The 16,962-nt window shown below is 38.0% G+C and overlaps 1 protein-coding gene across 1 annotated transcript in view; it reads right to left on the bottom strand.

Moving 5' to 3' along the window:
* Window positions 1-5,038: 5,038 nt before the first annotated feature.
* Window positions 5,039-16,962, bottom strand: part of LOC122660173 (serine/threonine-protein kinase TOR) — a 111,888-nt gene continuing 99,964 nt past the window's right edge. Inside the window, exons 45-57 of the mRNA XM_043855365.1 lie at window positions 16,750-16,830; window positions 11,499-11,573; window positions 11,337-11,403; window positions 11,085-11,245; window positions 10,767-10,940; window positions 10,527-10,655; window positions 10,228-10,311; window positions 10,080-10,141; window positions 9,912-9,984; window positions 9,646-9,780; window positions 6,492-6,668; window positions 6,127-6,398; window positions 5,039-5,297 (exon numbers count right to left, since the gene is read on the bottom strand). Coding sequence (XP_043711300.1) covers window positions 5,279-5,297; window positions 6,127-6,398; window positions 6,492-6,668; window positions 9,646-9,780; window positions 9,912-9,984; window positions 10,080-10,141; window positions 10,228-10,311; window positions 10,527-10,655; window positions 10,767-10,940; window positions 11,085-11,245; window positions 11,337-11,403; window positions 11,499-11,573; window positions 16,750-16,830 — 1,509 coding nt within the window. The 3' untranslated portion in view covers window positions 5,039-5,278. The remainder of the gene's footprint in view (window positions 5,298-6,126; window positions 6,399-6,491; window positions 6,669-9,645; window positions 9,781-9,911; window positions 9,985-10,079; window positions 10,142-10,227; window positions 10,312-10,526; window positions 10,656-10,766; window positions 10,941-11,084; window positions 11,246-11,336; window positions 11,404-11,498; window positions 11,574-16,749; window positions 16,831-16,962) is intronic.

Consider the following 16,962-nt stretch of genomic DNA (forward strand, 5'->3'; position numbering starts at 1 on the left):
ATTTGATGAAGGGTTAGAAAATTCAGCAGAGGCAGTCAAGTAATGAAGCCAAACCAACAAACAAGTCATCAGTAGGGAGATCAATCAGACGTCCAAAGCAAAACACAATAAAAGAATAACACCAATCTCACAATATCAATTGGTTAGGGTTTTGAGAGATCAATCTCCAATCACCAGATACTGAAACTGTAGTAGATAGAAAAATAACACTTCATATATAAGATAAGAAGTGCTCACTTTATGGTAGAGGCAACAATAGGTGGCTGCACACCACTGGAGATGAAAACGAGAAAAAGGCCAGCAGAGAGGGAAGGGAAAAAAAGTCCAGGTCTAATTAACATCGCTCTGATACCATGTTACAATACCAGAATCTTGCAACCAGACCTAAGCAAAGAAAAAGAAAGAAAGAAGAGAAATGATAGAGTTAAGGAGAATACATTTTTCTTATTTTTAGAACCAACTCTCTTACATCTTATATAAACTCTCAAAACAAAAGAGCATTAAAGTTTAGTTAACTTCCAACTAACTTTGACAATAGTGGAGACTCTTACCTATCTTTGACAATAGGGTTCCACCTTAACTTTCACCTAACTTTGACAATGAAGGCAGCTTCCCTTTATTGACAATGGAGGCTCCCATTGATAGTCTAGTGTACCTAGTTACATTACACACTTCAACAAGGGTAAAACAGAATATAAAGGGAGTAAATAATTCGGCCTCTAATATTTAAAATTTCAACAGTATATATGCAAGGATGCAGCATGAATGTTGGATTTAAAAGATTCAAAATGTAAAGGTCATTATCATTGTCATTATTGATGTCTACTTTTTGTTCAAATTCGATTTTTTGTTTTTCTCTTTTTTTTGAGTTGCACTTGTAAAAAAATCTAAAATATTTAGTTCCACATTGGTTAGCTTCAAGGATGTGAGCTTGTTTATAAGTTTTCATGAGTCCTTAAGGGCATGTTTGGTTGAAGGTTTCTTCGAAGACGGATTCGACGGAATCTGGATACCTTAATTTTTTTCGTGTTTGGTTTCTCGGAACACGGTTCCGTGTTGGATTCTAAGAATCAACATGAATCCATTTTTTTGTGCAATTTTAGAATCCACTAGAATTCACCCCAATGGGCGAATTCTAAAATGAATCCAGGTTTCTGGACCTAGGTATTTATATTGAGATTAAATATGGATTCTAGTGGCTTCTAAAATATTGCGACTCGAGTCCATATCGTTGCTCTATCGATCGTCATTCTCCTTCAGATCTTTGTCGATCGTCACTCTCCTTCAGATTCCTCACTCACAATCGGTGAAGGTAACCTTCCTCTCTCTCTCTCTCTCTCGATCTCACCCTAGATCTGTCGTTGTTTCAGCCCTAATACCATTGAAGCTCTGAATCACTTAGTTCTAGATGACTGTGACATGATCCCCTCATTTTACTTGTCTAATGACTACCATTTGCTATTTACTGATGTTATTCAATTTCCAATCAATCCAGATGGATATTGTTGGTAGATGCAAAATTTGTCAAATTCGATATAACATATTTACATCGACTACGACGAATAATCCGGGAAAAAGATTATTCAAATGTCCTGTTCACAGGTCTTTTTTTATGTGGGTGGACCACTTAAGAATGTGTGACTGTGGAAAAGGTCAGTATAAGGTCCGTAGGTGCACAAGAGGACCAGACATAGGGTGGGATTTTTGGTGTTGCCCCAATTCCACCCCAGTATGGCTATGCTACCTTTATTGTTTAATAATTCATTCTTGCTCTTTTTTAACAAATTTCTTTTTTTTTTTTTTTTCATTTATTTGTAGGGAAAATATAATGGTTGTGGATTATTTAAATTTATAGATGATGGAGAAACATCGTCCTCAAACAACCAAGCGGAGATTACTGACAAAAATGAACCAACCATCCCACCAACTTCAAGTCATTCCAAAGAATATCGGGAGAAAATCCTAACTACGAAAATCAAAGATTCAAAACAATAAACAAGATTATGTGAGCAACATACAAAGACGTTGGAGATCCTTGATGCTGTAAAAACATTGGATCTTAACAAGTGAATTATTATGAGAAGAGGGAAATAGAAGATGTACGGCAAAAATCTTATATGTATGTACTTACATAGAAGATGAAAATGCATTTTTGTCCATATGTATGTACTTAAATTTAATTGAATATATTCCCTACTTGGTTGTGACCTATTGCTATGCGTTTTGCTTTGTTGAAGTACCATATCACCACTCAGTACAAAATTTTAAATTAGTATGGATACATGAAAAATTGGGAATGACCATTTGTTGTAGTACCATATCACCACTTAGAATTTCAATCCAAAAAATTATTTTATTTTATTGTTAATAAAGTCAAATTAAATGTATGCATATGTTGTATACCAAAACAAGGTTAAAGCTATATTAAAAAATTATAATTCAAGTAGAATCCAATTGCATGACTCAAGGTAACCAAACAATTTTTCATATGGATTCAGGAAGAATCCGACTGATAGACTCAGGGTAACCAAACAGTCTTACAGATAGATTCAGAAGAATTCCATCCGACAGACCCAAGGCAACCAAACAGTTTTACAGATGGATTCCATCTCACAGACTCAAGTAAACAAACAGTTTTTTTTTTTCCGAATACAAATCCACATGAACCAGATTCTTAAGAAGCTGATCCAATATTAGAATTCGACTCGTCAGACACCTTCAACCAAACACGTCCTAAGGGACATAAGGTTTTTTAGAGAGAAGTGTGTCTTCTCACTTGTGTGGGAGTTGGTCCAGGGTGCTTTTAAATCATGCGCGCGAATCGAGCCGAACCGAGCCAGTCCAGATGTGGGTGTGGTTGCTATTCTAATATTGTTTCTAACAAAGAAGGGTAAATTACATTTGAGGTGCCCAATATTAGATAAAAAGTTGTTTGAAGTGCGTTAAGTTCTACAAGGAACGTTTGAGGTTCTTTTGAGTTTAGTTTCTAATATTGTTTCTAAGAAAGAAGGGTAAATTACATTTGAGATGCCCAATATTTGACAAAAAGCCGTTTGAGGTACCTTAAGTTCTAAAAGCACCGTTTGATGTTCTTTTGAGTTTAGCTTCTAACATTGTTTCTAAGAAAGAAGGGTAAATTACATTTGAGATGCCCAATATTTGATAAAAAAACCGTATGAGGGGCCTTAAGTTCTAAAAAGAACGTTTGAGGTTCTTTTGAGTTTAGTTTCTAATATTGTTTCTAAGAAAGAAGGGTAAAGTACATTTAAATTGCCCAATATTTGAGGTTCTTTGGAGCTTCGTTTTACCCCAAATTGAATCAATGTACTAAATTATCTTTCTAATAATTCATCACCCCCACCCAGTCCGACTCTACTCCCCCAGGAACCAGCAACACCCCTACGTTCGTGATCCTTGTGATTCTCGTGCTTAATGCTCAATGCTCAACGCCATAGTTAGGGGTTGGCAAAACAAATTGAATTCGGTGAGTTTTACTCCTCTCATCCCCACTCTCTCCTTCGCGCAGGGTTGCACGCGGACACACTCGTCGGTGGTCTTTCCTCCGGCAAACTCCGTGAATCTTAAGTTCTAGTCACAAAGGCTCCACTTGTCGTAATCCCCGCCCCCACCCCGATTCTGATGGTGGCTGGATTTGATGGGTTTGACAATCAAACTGTTCCAAGACAAGCTTACTCATTGCAAACCCACCCCCTTGTCCTGATCCCTGGTTCTGCGCATCATCATGCTCAAGTTCTGGTTCATCATTGACCACTAGTTCTACGCATGACTGTGATCTTGATGGAGTGAGTAAGGTAGGGTGTGAAACCTCAAGTTCTGGTCAGTAAAAATAAGAAGGAAATCAAGGAATGGATAAGGGAAAAAGGAAGAAAAAAGAGTAGCTTCAAGGGTTGTATCACCTTCCACTTTCACAACCTATTGATTCTCTTATTTTTCTTCTGGTGTTTCACTTGATTGCAGGACCCATAACTGACCAACCTATAAAATACAAACCAAAACAAAACTATCAGAGGGTTTTTTTTCCCTATGCCGCCTCTGTTCCTGATACAATCGCACCCAACTCTGCAACGCCACTCCATCGTCAAATCCACCAAAACCACCCACCATCAATACCGCCACCTCTACCAACTCCAGCACAAAAAGTAACCCTCCTTTGCTTAATCCATCCCTACTGCAACCTCCCTCCGTTCCTTGATCAAACCTTAGCACCACCACATGCATCCTCAACCGCTGGCACTGCTGCCTCAACACCTGCAGAACCAAATCTCTGCGAATTCAAGCCGTCTGCAAACTCACCTCCACCCCGTGACCTCAGTTCCTTTCTTTCCCCATTTGTCTAATCCGTCTCTGGGTGGATTACGAGGAGTGGTGGAAGACAAAGTGCAGTGGTGGGGAATGGTGGGGCTGTGGGAGTGCAAATGGGGTGGGGGCATTGTGGACGGGCATGGAAGAGGGGTTGGGATTAAGGGGTTGCAGTAAGGGGTGCATACGCTCAGAAAAGGAATGGGTTGGGGTAGTTGGGCGGGGATGAGGGTGTGGTGTGCGGCGGGGTTTGCAGAGCCGGGTGAGCTGAAGGGTAGGAGAGCATGGTGGGCAGTGTTGCAGGGAAGGGTGGGGTAAGGGGAGAGGAGAGGATGTTTGTTGCATGTTGCTGGAGGAGGAACCATTGTGGCATGGTGGGGCAGGGCTGCAGAGAAGATTGGAGTGGGGATGACGGGTAAAATTGGAAATGAATTTAATATATGATAATAAAAGTAAACCACAATGAACCCCATATGTTCCTTTTTGAACTTCAGGCACCCCAACAGGCCTTTTCTCAAAAATTGGACACCTCAAATGTAATTTACCCAAGGAAGAAAAAAAAAACACAAAAATACTCCCAAAGAATGTTACCAAACAGACCCTAAGTTTCATGTAGCAAGGGATAACAAAGGCTGCAAGAAAACATTATCTAAAGCACAATACTGAGATTCACCTAAAGAAAAAGAAAAAGAAAAGCACAATCCTGAGTTTCAAGCAGCAAGGTAAATATGGCTTTATTCATTTTGTTTCTCAAAGAACATATCAACAGCTTTTTATCATTTCACTACTTACAACAGAAAAAACTGATAGTGAATTCAGGAGAGCCCCTAATACAAATTATAATTTCCTTTGCTCTAAAGACTAATCTGTACATGCACATCATTCTCATACATAATTACAATAGCTGCGAAACTCTGTACACTTCATACACATCATATATTTACAAATTTGCGGCTGCTCACCAAAATGGACACCACCTGAAAGAAACCACAGTATGGATAAGAAACCAAACATTGTAAAGGAAATTAACAAAGGAAAGACTGCCAACAGCCTACAAGGTAGTGGATTTACCAACAAAGAAAAAAATTACATACTACAGGGTAGTGGAAGAGACAATCTTAGTGTTTCACAGAGATCATGCATTACAAACGACATGGAAATAAAATTTAAAACAGTAAGTGCATGAAACAAGACCCATTGCTCAGATACAGCCACTAGTATGTGCTCTGTTCACACTACCATATCTAGAGGCTTAAACCACATGTAGAAGCTTTAACACAGGGTTGTCTACAATATCTGAATAACAGGATAAACCTCATGTTTATCTGGTCACTAGGTTTAAATAATCTTGAACTTGTTTCTTTCTCATTAAAAGAACTAATAAAATAATTCACGCGAGGAGGCATAGTATATGCAGGTTGCTCAGATGAGTCTGATCCCTATTTTAAATTGGTAAAGGTGTTTGGAATTGTCTTTCAGTCTCATGTTCAAGTTCTAGCCACTACACTTCTCATGCCAAAATTGGAAAGTTTAAGACTCGGCCGAGTCAGTAAAATCAATCGGACTGGAGACCTTGAATCAGATGAGTTTTACCTAATAGGAGCAAGTAAGCTGGCTTGACTCCTTGGTACCAGGGTTAAGCTGAGTTCAACCCAAAAAAAATGTGTCACCAAATTCATTCCCTTGTTGGAAATTTCTGCCCTTACTCAGGTAGTGCTGGACTCAGCAGGGAAGATGAACATAAATGACAACCGATATATGATACATTAATAATGGGCGGAAAGGGAGGTGGTTATTGGTACACACCCAACATAGTTTTGACAGAGATTCTCATGCGACGTAGCTTGGAGAATCAACTTCTGAACCTGCAGTTTTACAGATAAACCATGGTCCACTTCACGAGTATCTCCCGAAATCAAGGTACTGTGATCTACTGTGTGTTGGACAGCGCTGGTAGATCCTGACACTGAAGAACTAGTTGAAAAGTCACGTCCTGTAAGTTTATTACTCATACGAGCCATAACAACCACAGCACGCTCATTTAGAACCTCATTGGCATCACCAAGTTGATTTACAGCCTACAGAAAACCAATTAAAAGAAAGCACGAGTACTGAGCACAAGAAACCAAAGTATTAAATATTAAGGATACACTAGTATAACCAGCAGTCACCTGAAGAAGTTCTCTCTCACGAACACCCCGCTGAGGTTGAGGAAGTTGTTCTCTACTTGTTGCAGATTCTTCACTATTCACAACTGGCTGAACATGAGTACTTGCATAATTTGCCATTTGAGGAACTTCATTGAAATTGAAAAGTCGCCAATTAATGAGAGGATCATGTACGAAGGCCTGAAAATAGGAGGAACCAAAAATTATTACCTTCAGAAAGAAAAAGAAATATAAGATAAAGGCACAATTTCAACAACCAAATAAATAACCAATTGAAAAGGACACCACACATTGGACAAATGCAATTGCAGTTATTATGATTTACGACATAAGTTAGATTACCTTTTCAATCCAATCATCTACATGACTACTCAGTATTTTTTTTTTTTAACTTTCGGAATATACATATATAAAAAGACGGCAGAGGGTTCTCTAAGCAAGCGGCATATGGGGGCCCAATGAGGTGCGACAAAACGGTATCGTACATTGGAGGGCATCAATGTCATTTCATGTGAGGAGGAGAGAGAGACACAGAGGTGCTAGAATACCCTGCCCTGGCGGCTCAGAGAACCCTTTCCCAAAAAAAACGAAAAACCTCTTATTAGGACAGTATAAATTGTGGAAATGATTGTATCAAAATCGATTTCTGATGAAAAATCCAAAAAGAGGTGGACACCTAGACTAGGGTCTAGGATACATAAATTGAGCCCCAAAATTAAGTTATCCCAACCAAACTAAGGTCCAAAGGATTAGGTTATGAAATTTGAAGGTTTTACAATCTTGATTAATCCAGTAAAATACACTTCTTGAACACCCATAACTATATAGTTGATGCAAGAAACTTGGGCCAAAACCTTAAAAAATAATATCTAAACATGCTGGAAAATGAACGACAAAATAAAGATGGAACAAAATAAAAGAGGAAATTGTACAACTGCATAATCTAAAAAAGCTGTATATTTGTCACACAAACACATACATATGCACAAAAGGAAGAACTAACTCACTCTCCATTGGTTCTGTTATAAATGGATTTTGGACAGCAACAACACTGAACTGTGGAAAATAAGAGATATGTACTGGTAATCCATTCGAAGTTTATCCCAAATGGATTAGATCACACTGGGAAACTAAACAGAAACTGAACTAAATTGTGGCTGTACATTCAGCGTCCATGGAGAAAATGGATTAAAGACAAATAAAACAAGAAGTAATAGATGCATTTCCATGTGCATATCAGATTGAATAGATTTCCCTTAGTATGTCCAACTCCTCAGACCAATCTAATCTTGAAAATGAAGCCTCAGGAATTGTTGTTGAGTATAGCCATGGATTAAGGAATTTTGGAGTATCCTTTTTAAAGAGCACAAAAGCTTAGTCTGCAGCCAATTTGTCCCTTAAGGAATTGACAAAACAATGAAAATAGGGACATGCCTATTTTTCATTTCTAGGCCATAGTGTGTCCATACTACCAGATACTTCATCCATAATTGTCACGGCATCTAGGCAACACAAAGTGTTGGAGAGAGAGAGAGATTTCACCAAATTACACAATACAACATAGCTCACCTCACGTCACCTCACCTAAATTAAGACTTGACTAATTGTGGTTTCCATTACTCTTTATCTAGAGGCACAGCAGCTACCAACTCTTAAGCACATGAACAATTCTTCAAACCCCGACCATTTTCGGTTTTTCCTTCAGCCTTTGAAGTTCTACAAAATTCAATATGTAATATGTTACCCGGCGGTACATTTGCTGGTCCTTGTTGTACATGGTCAAACCATCTTGATTGACATTCCCTAAGTTCAAACCATCCTGTGCATGTTCCCTATTTGTGCAACCCTTAAGTTCTGAAAAGTAAGAATCAAATCCATATATGCTCCTAGGAATACGTTTGGGCCCAAAATTAGCAAATCAAGGCTTTCAGTCCTAATATTTCAACTATAGCAAATCAAAACTTTGAGAACGTCACCACCAAGGTGGTCAGCAGCTTGCTCAATTTGCAACCACCACTTCAAAAGTAATTCATCAGCCAATTGGCCACTCACTACAATTTTAGCTCGTTAATTCTTCAAAGTATCATACAACATTATCCAATCCTCTAATTGTTTATGAAAATTTAGAATCAAAAAGTCCTAATGCCCCCATCAGACAATACAATTCTCATGAAAAAGAAAAGCGTACATACAATAAGTTGAATTTTCCTTTAATATGGTTAGATGGAACATTTTGGAAGGCCAAAGCAATCCTAAAACCTTCAAAGCTCTTTGTTACTTCATAAATGAAAGGTGCATCTGGCGGAAAGGCATGCCATTAATCGTCGCTAGAGCCAGGTCCATGGTTCGAGGTCTCACAAGATCTCGGTTTTTATCTCGTTTTTTGTGTTACCGAGTCGAAACCACAGGTGAGTTAGGGAATCAACAAGGTTTTGGTCGAAAGTTCGGCATCTCGGTAAGATTTCGGTCCGAAATCTCATATCGGTTGAAACTGTTACCATCCACCTGATATAAAAGCCTCAACTCGATGAGAGTTGGTCGAAATTTCAACCAGTCTCGTCTGTGTAGGTGGGTTTCAACTGTAAATGCACAACCCACCCCCCTCTAAAATGCTGCTTTTTTTACCAAATCTTACACAACCAAGCTTGGAACAAGTGGATTTTTTTAAAAAAATAAGGGTTTTACTTGAATTATATGTGTTCTAATACTAAAGATTGTGTGGAATTGGTCATATCAGTATATATATATATATATATATATACAATGTATACTACCAACCTAGGGTCCTAAGTTAAAATACCATTTTATGTGTGATTTTTTTTAAAATAAGGGTTCCACCATGTTTATAGGGCCTAAAATAGGCTGTCCTGCAAGTTTCATGACCTAATTAGGTCATATGGCCACCGAAACCAAGTGCCGAAATTTGATATAAAAAAAATGCACCAACTCGGCCAAGATCTCCCTGAGTTACCAGGACAACTTGGTCTTTTGGCTGACCGAAACCAGCTGAGATACCAAGACCTCTAACCCTGGTCAGGTAAGGCTGGAATTATCACCAGTAGAGACAACTTGTGGCTGATTTTTAAGAATGCGTTACCTGTCAAGCAAAATAGATAAAAAGAAGAATTACCGAACAAGTCAATCTTGTTTTCCTTACCTCCATCATAGCCATCACACTATCCTTATTTGTTCGGAGGACTTGCATCACATTCTCACAAGTTGAACGGAAGTTGCCCTCAATGCCACTAACCTCCATAGCTTTCACAAGCATTCTAGTCAAACGGAAGGGAACCTGTGCCAAGATTTTTAATATTAGAGGGCTTTAACATATTGTTGAAACTAAGGAATCATAAACATGAAAGAAGGAACCATAAACATGAAATGCTTGGAATGAAGTAACATTTGACATGTGGTATACCATACCTTTTCTGGAAACTTTTCCCTGTTCATTGAAGCTTCAAAGCAGTCTCCAAAATCAATATGCAAGATCTTCCCACTTCGAAACAATATAATAGTTAGTTAAGCTTCAATGACAATTAACTGCCAACTCATTCTCTCTGAATAAAGGATAAATGAAAGATCAAAAAGTACCTATAGCGATGCAGCATAAGATTACTTGGATGCCGATCCCCCAACCCAAGAAGGTAACCAACCTGGAACAAATGCAACTTACCTTCAAGCCTTACATACTGACATTTCAGACAACACCAAATAATATGTATAAGTGAGGAACATATACCATACTCATAACAGCCAAACTTCTAGTATAATTTGTCCTCCGGTCCAGCCAGACCTCTGATGTACGACTTTTTAACCATAGAACCTGCCAATGCTCAACACTACTTATCATGAGATACAGATTCTTGAAAAGTACAAAATAAAGAGATTCTAAAGTTGAGATTATCAAAAGATTTTTCCCATTAGATGAAATGGCATTTTTTCAAAACAAATAATAATAATAATAATAAATAAATAAATAAAAGAAAGAGACGAAGAAGAAGAAAAGAAGCAAAAGAAGATATAGGAGGAGAAACACACCCTTGACAAATCATTTCCTTCAGTATTTGCCAGAGCATGCTCAAATACTTCCACTTTAGCTATGAGTGGCAAGTGGTCATAATCCGGTGCAAAAGCCAGCATAAGTTTGTGCTCTTGATTTAATGTGATCTGAAAAATAATAAGATGAATATAAAACAATAAGATGAAACTTGGATAGTTTTGCAAAGAGGGGGGAGGGGGGGGGGGGGTAGAGAAAGAAGCAAACAAATTTCAACAAACCTTTCTAGCATCCCTGTATTCACGGATAAGATGGTGCAAGGTGTCACAGTTTGGAACCCATCCAATTAAGCCACTGTTTGGAGATAATGGAATGACAGCATATCGTTGAATGGAAAGATCCTTTTCAGCAGTTTTCCTCGAGTTCTCCAGCAGAGTATTCACCAGCCCAAAAAGCTACAAGCAGAAAAGAAAGCATAAAACTCATGGTAACATCTATTTATGCTATCACAGCAACCAATCCTTGATAACTCCAATAATAAGGATTCTCTTCATCCATGCATTTGCAAATGGCAAAATCTGTCCGACAAGAAAGAATACCTGCATGACACGCTCATCTTGACGCAAATCTTCATGTCCCTTCAACAAGAAAGCATAGTCCTCCGCATCACTTCCGTGAATTGTCAATTTTCGAGGTCTCTGTTTAGATGTTATGACAACAAGCTGTGCTGCAAATGAAGCAATTGTAACCACAGGTGATCCTGAAACACAATACATTGGTGCATATTTCAGTACCACAGAAACTGAGTTCTGAACAAAAAAGATATAAGATCAGACACTAGACCCCATTACCAGCTCGGTAAGTCCCAGGTACAGCAAGCTCTAGATTGCGACAATTTAATAACTCTGGGGAAACAGACTGTTATTTTACACATTGATGGTAAAGTCAGTACCATGACTGAAGAAACTCAAGAGGCTACATTCACCATAAATATAGCAATATATGATTCTTGCCTGTAAATCCAGCGTAGTAAGGCTAGGAAGCTGCTTGTCTATGCGTCTGAATACATGATAGTAAAGATCCCAAGCCTGGCAAAGAATAACTAAATCATTAGTATCACATTTTTGAAACACCAAGGAGGGCTTGGTGGTTGACAACATCAACCACCCATATTTTTATGCCTATGTGAAATCTATATACATAGTACAAAGGAAAAAGAATTAGAAAATAAGAAATTAAATAAATAAAATTAAACTGGCTCAAATGCATGGAATTCTCAATTACTCCTGATGTCAATCCAATAAAAGCACAATGATAAAAGAGACTCTAATAAGGGAGACAGATAATTAGCATCAATATGATAAATGTCTGAAAATTTTTGAATGCTGCCTGCCAACTGGATTCATCCATTCTAAAGACATCAATAGGATGGAATGCTGCAACAGGATACACATTGGGATAAGGCTTAGCTCTTTTCATTTTGGCAGGAAACAGTAACGGAAATTATTGGAAGAAGAGAAGAGAGAAGTACAGAAAAGAGACTGTATAAGTAAATGAAACCATAGGCCAAAGGAGAAACAGGAAAAGAGAGGTAAATATCCCTCCAACCATGGATTAAAGTATTGGTCCGTATCATATCGGCTGATACGTATCGGTATTGGTCTGTATCGATACGATACTGATCGATACATCTTTTTTTTTTAAAAAAACATATCGTATCGAGTCTATCGATATGTATTGACCGATACGTGTCGATACGATACGATATGTACTAACAGTCACCATTTTTTTGGGATTTTAAGTGTCTCGATACATACCAATACACAACTTAAAATCACATTTTAGACAAAACACGAACTAGAGAGCATCTGCAACGGAAAAACCAGGTTCCAGATAAGGTGAAACCCAGAAAAATTGGATTTTAGGCCCTTTTTTCACCCAAATCTAGTTAGGGCTTCCATTCCAATAGTGAAAAACGAATCAAATAGTGGTGGAAGTTCATCATTTGCAGCATCCAACAACCAAAAATCGAAGATTGAAGGAGTTCTTGAAGGGAAAGATAGGTTTTTTTTTTCTTTCAAAAAACTTGATCTTTTGCCAATACACATCTTGAATTTTAGTTCTTTTTTTTGCTATGATTCAAGGAGAATAGGTTCGACTAACTATTAAATGCATGCATTGTATACATTTGCAAAGATTAGAACTCAAATCCACCATTTTATAACAATTTCAAAGTGCAGCACTTGTCTGGTTATACATTATTCAAAATTCTTAGTGTATATGCATGATATATGACATATATTGCTTGTTTGTATTGTTTTTTTGTGTCCAAAAGTGTATTTTCATGTGTATTTGATAATTTTCATGGGTTTTTGCACTGATCGATATGTCTCTGATACGATACGTCTCTTAAAATCGCCTGACCAATATGATACTCAATACCGATACTTTAAACCTTGCCTCCAACCAACAGTGAGGAAGAGAAAAGACAACAAAACCAACACCCACCCCTCCTGAACAGGCAGCCCCCAGGCACAAACACCACTCAAATCCCTCCCACAAAAAAGCCACACGGTTGACAATATCAACCACCCACCCATATTTTTATGCCAACAACATATCTCTATATATAGTAAAAAGGAAAGAGAAATAGAAAATGAGAGATTAATTAATCTCAAATGCAAAGAATCGGCAATTATTCCTGATGTCAATCCAATAGAAAGAGGGTGGGCCTTGGTGCAATGGTAAAGATTCCTCCAGTGTGACCAAGTGGTCATGGGTTCGAATCTGGAAACAGCCTCTTTGCGAAAGCAGAGGTAAGAGGTTGCGTACATTATGACACTCCCCAGATCCCGCCACTACGGGATATTTGTGCACTGGGTACGTCCTCCGGGCTCCGTCGTCAATTCAATAGAAGCACAATGATAAAAGAGACTCTAATAACGGAGGCAAAGAAAATTAGCATTGATATGATTACTGCTTAAGACAACAACAACAAACTCAGCCTTTTCCCAACTTAGTGGGGTCGGCTACATGGATCCAAACAAAACAAGGTAAGGAAAACTGAGTTCTAACTAAAAAAAAGGGAAAGAAAAGATTGGAAAAAAGTGATGGGAAAGGAGAAGAGAAATGAAAAAATTGAAAATGACAAATGAAAGCTGAAAGATAGTAAGAGGAAAGAGGCACAACCCAGCACGCCATGAGAATCTCAACTAAATGGGCCCTATCTAGGTCATAACTTGGTACAAGACCTAGACTATGCATGTTCTTCCTCACTACTCCTATGGTCATTTTACGCCTGCCCCTAGCTCTTTTATCTCTTTCAATTGGAATCATACCACTCCCTCTTTATTGAGGCGTCCCTAGGCCTCCATTGAATATAACCATACCACCTTAAACAACTGTTTATCAATATGACACTTCTTAATTGCCCAACATTCTGCACCATACATCATAGCCGGTCGAACAACAGTTCTATAGAACTTTCCTTTAAGCTTTAAAGGAATACGTCGGTCACACAACACTCCGGACTCACCTCTCCACTTCATCCATTCCACTTTAATTCTCTGTGAAACATTATCCTCTATGTCACCTTCTTTACTTATGATAGACCCAAGATATCTGAAGTAGTCACTTTGCAGTATTTCTCTTTCCTCAATTCGCACCATATTAGTATCCATCATAGTGTGACTAAAATTAAACATCATATACTCCACCATCATTCGATTAATTTTAAATCCTCTTGTTTCCAAAGTGGACCTCCAAAGCTCTAACTTAGAGTGAATCCCTTATTTTGTCTCATCCACCAAAACAATATCATCAGAGAAGAGCATACATCATGGGACCTCGTCTTGAATGTTTTTGGTTAGATCGTCTATGATAAGTGCAAATAAATAAGGGCATAATGTGATCCCTGATGTAACCCAATCATAACTGGGAATTCATTTCCCTAACCTTCCACATATCTCACACTAGTCACTATGCCCTCATACATATCATTAATTACATCCACATATTTACTTGAAACTCCTCTCCTCACTAGAACATGTTAGATTAAATCTCTAGGGACTCAGCCATAAGTTTTTTCAAGGTCAATAAAGACCATATGGAGATCCTTCTTACTATCTCTATATCTTTCCATGAGCCTCCTCAATAAGTAGACAGCTTTTGTCATGGATCTACCTGGCATAAAGCCAAATTAGTTCACTGAGATATGAATTTCTCTTCTCAAACAGGCTTTAATAACCTTCTCCCAAAGTTTTATCATAAGCTTTATGCAACTTTGGATATCACCTTTATTTTTGTAGATCAGGACTACAATGCTTCTCCTCCATTCATCAGACATCTTCCTTGTGCTCCTAATCCTATTAACCAGATTGGTTAACCAATAAACCCCACACTTACCAAAGGTTTTCCACACTTCAATTGGAATCTCATCCGGTCCTGGAGTCTTGCCTGCTTTCATCTTTCTTAAGGCTTCTTTAACTTCCGCCACGCTAACCCAAGGTGTAAAAACTTGTCTCGACCTGGTCGAGATGACCGAGATCTTGGATCTCGGCATGTTAGTGTATTTTTTGTTTTGTTTCGGTGGACAAATGGCCATAGTTGGCTCCAAAACTTTAAGGGAAGCTTGTTTTAGGCTTAATAAACATATTTAAATATACATATTGTAAAATAAAAGCACCCAATTTGGTGTTTTGGATTTGCACCCTTGGTTGGTAGTAATCATTGAACCCTTAATTTAATATTGCCTATTCTACACATTGTTTGACTGCTATGAGACATAATTGGCAAGTAAAACAAGTAAATTATGTAATAATGGATGAAGACATAATATTGAATAATTATTTAAAAAATAGTTAAAGACTTTAAGTTTCCACTAAAAAGCACAAGATACAATGAAGTGTTCACATAGACACCCAACCACAGTACAATGAATAATATATAAGTCATAGACACCTTACTACCCTAGTCTTCCATGTCTCAACTCCCAAGTCCCAACAATACAATACTATGACTCTGAGTACTGAGGAGGTCGAGATTCTCGAAATATTCAAAATTTCGGTCGACTTATTTGAAACTATGCATGTTTTGTGTCTCGTATGTCATCTCGCCAAGATTTCGGCGAGTTTTTGAACTATGCACTAATTTTTCTTACATATCTATGACGAGTGGTGTCTTGCTGAAAAATGAAATCATCCGGGTCATATCTACTCGACCTATCTCCATTTCGTAGGTCACAAATATACTCATCCCATCTCTTCACAATGTCCTCATCCCTCACCAACACTCTTCCATCAACATTCTTGATGCACCTCACCTGATCGAAATCTTTAGTCTTCCTTTCTCTCATCTTAGCTATCTTATAAATAGTTTTTCCCCCTTCTTTTAGGTTGGTATAAAGATCCTCATATTTCTTCGCTCTAGCCAACCCCACAATCTTCCTAGCACTGTTTCTAGTATCGATATATCTCTTTTTTATCTTCTGTTTCTTTAGTCCTTTGCCCTGTCTTAAAACAATCTTTCTTGGTCTTAATATCTCCCTAGGGGCCTGACGACTACCCTTCGCTTTCCCCTAGCACACCTTTGGCCGCCCTCTTAATACATGTCATCATCTTGTTCCACATCTCATTGGTGTCTCCCTCAAAGTTCCACTACCCTTGTTTGACCACAGTATCAGTAAATGTCCTAAGAGACTCCCCTTTTACTATCCACCACCTTATCTTAGGGTACGTAGGTTCCCTCCTATGCTTTTGTGCACTGAGGTACATATCTGAGACCACCATTCTATGTTGGGTGGTTAAGGAAGGAGTCTATTGGAACAAAATCAATCTTTTCACCCCTAGGACAAGCTTCATAATTTTCAGCATACATGAAAAAATTTGCCCAGAAATCTTCTGGGGCAATGAAACTTAGCTTAGTTGATTGTACAATTAGTATGCTGCAAGGAATTATAGTTAAAGATGAAGAATCAGTGAAACAAAAAGATCACTAAAAACTTGAGAAAAGTGAAAGAGTTGAAAATCAGTGATTGTTCCATACGTCAATCCATTAGAAGTGGAAGGCAATAGATGATCGCATGAATAATGTAAAATCCTAACACCAAAGTACATCTAGTTGAAAATAATGCTTGGAAGTTGATTACAGTCATGCTAATCCATCAATGAGGGACTAAGAGAGACAAGAGAGGAGAAAGAGCAATATGGGCGTCATGCTGAACTCTTTCATAAGATAGAAATAAAGAAAATATATAAAGTTTGATACCTGAGTAAGTTCAGCATCTTTTCCAGTTCTCTTATACTTCTGGCAGCATTCATAAGCCTCTTGTAACTCACGACCATATGCCTGCTTTCACAGTTGTTATTAGTCACACTACTAAAACTCTCAACAGAACTATGCCAGCTTTTTTAAGATTCCTGAAGAGTTCATGAGTGAAAGGCCAAAAATTTCTTAATATTGTTCAGAGACTCATAATTT

This window comes from Telopea speciosissima, chromosome 4, assembly GCF_018873765.1.
Source record: "Telopea speciosissima isolate NSW1024214 ecotype Mountain lineage chromosome 4, Tspe_v1, whole genome shotgun sequence".
In the NCBI taxonomy this organism is placed as follows: domain Eukaryota; kingdom Viridiplantae; phylum Streptophyta; class Magnoliopsida; order Proteales; family Proteaceae; genus Telopea; species Telopea speciosissima.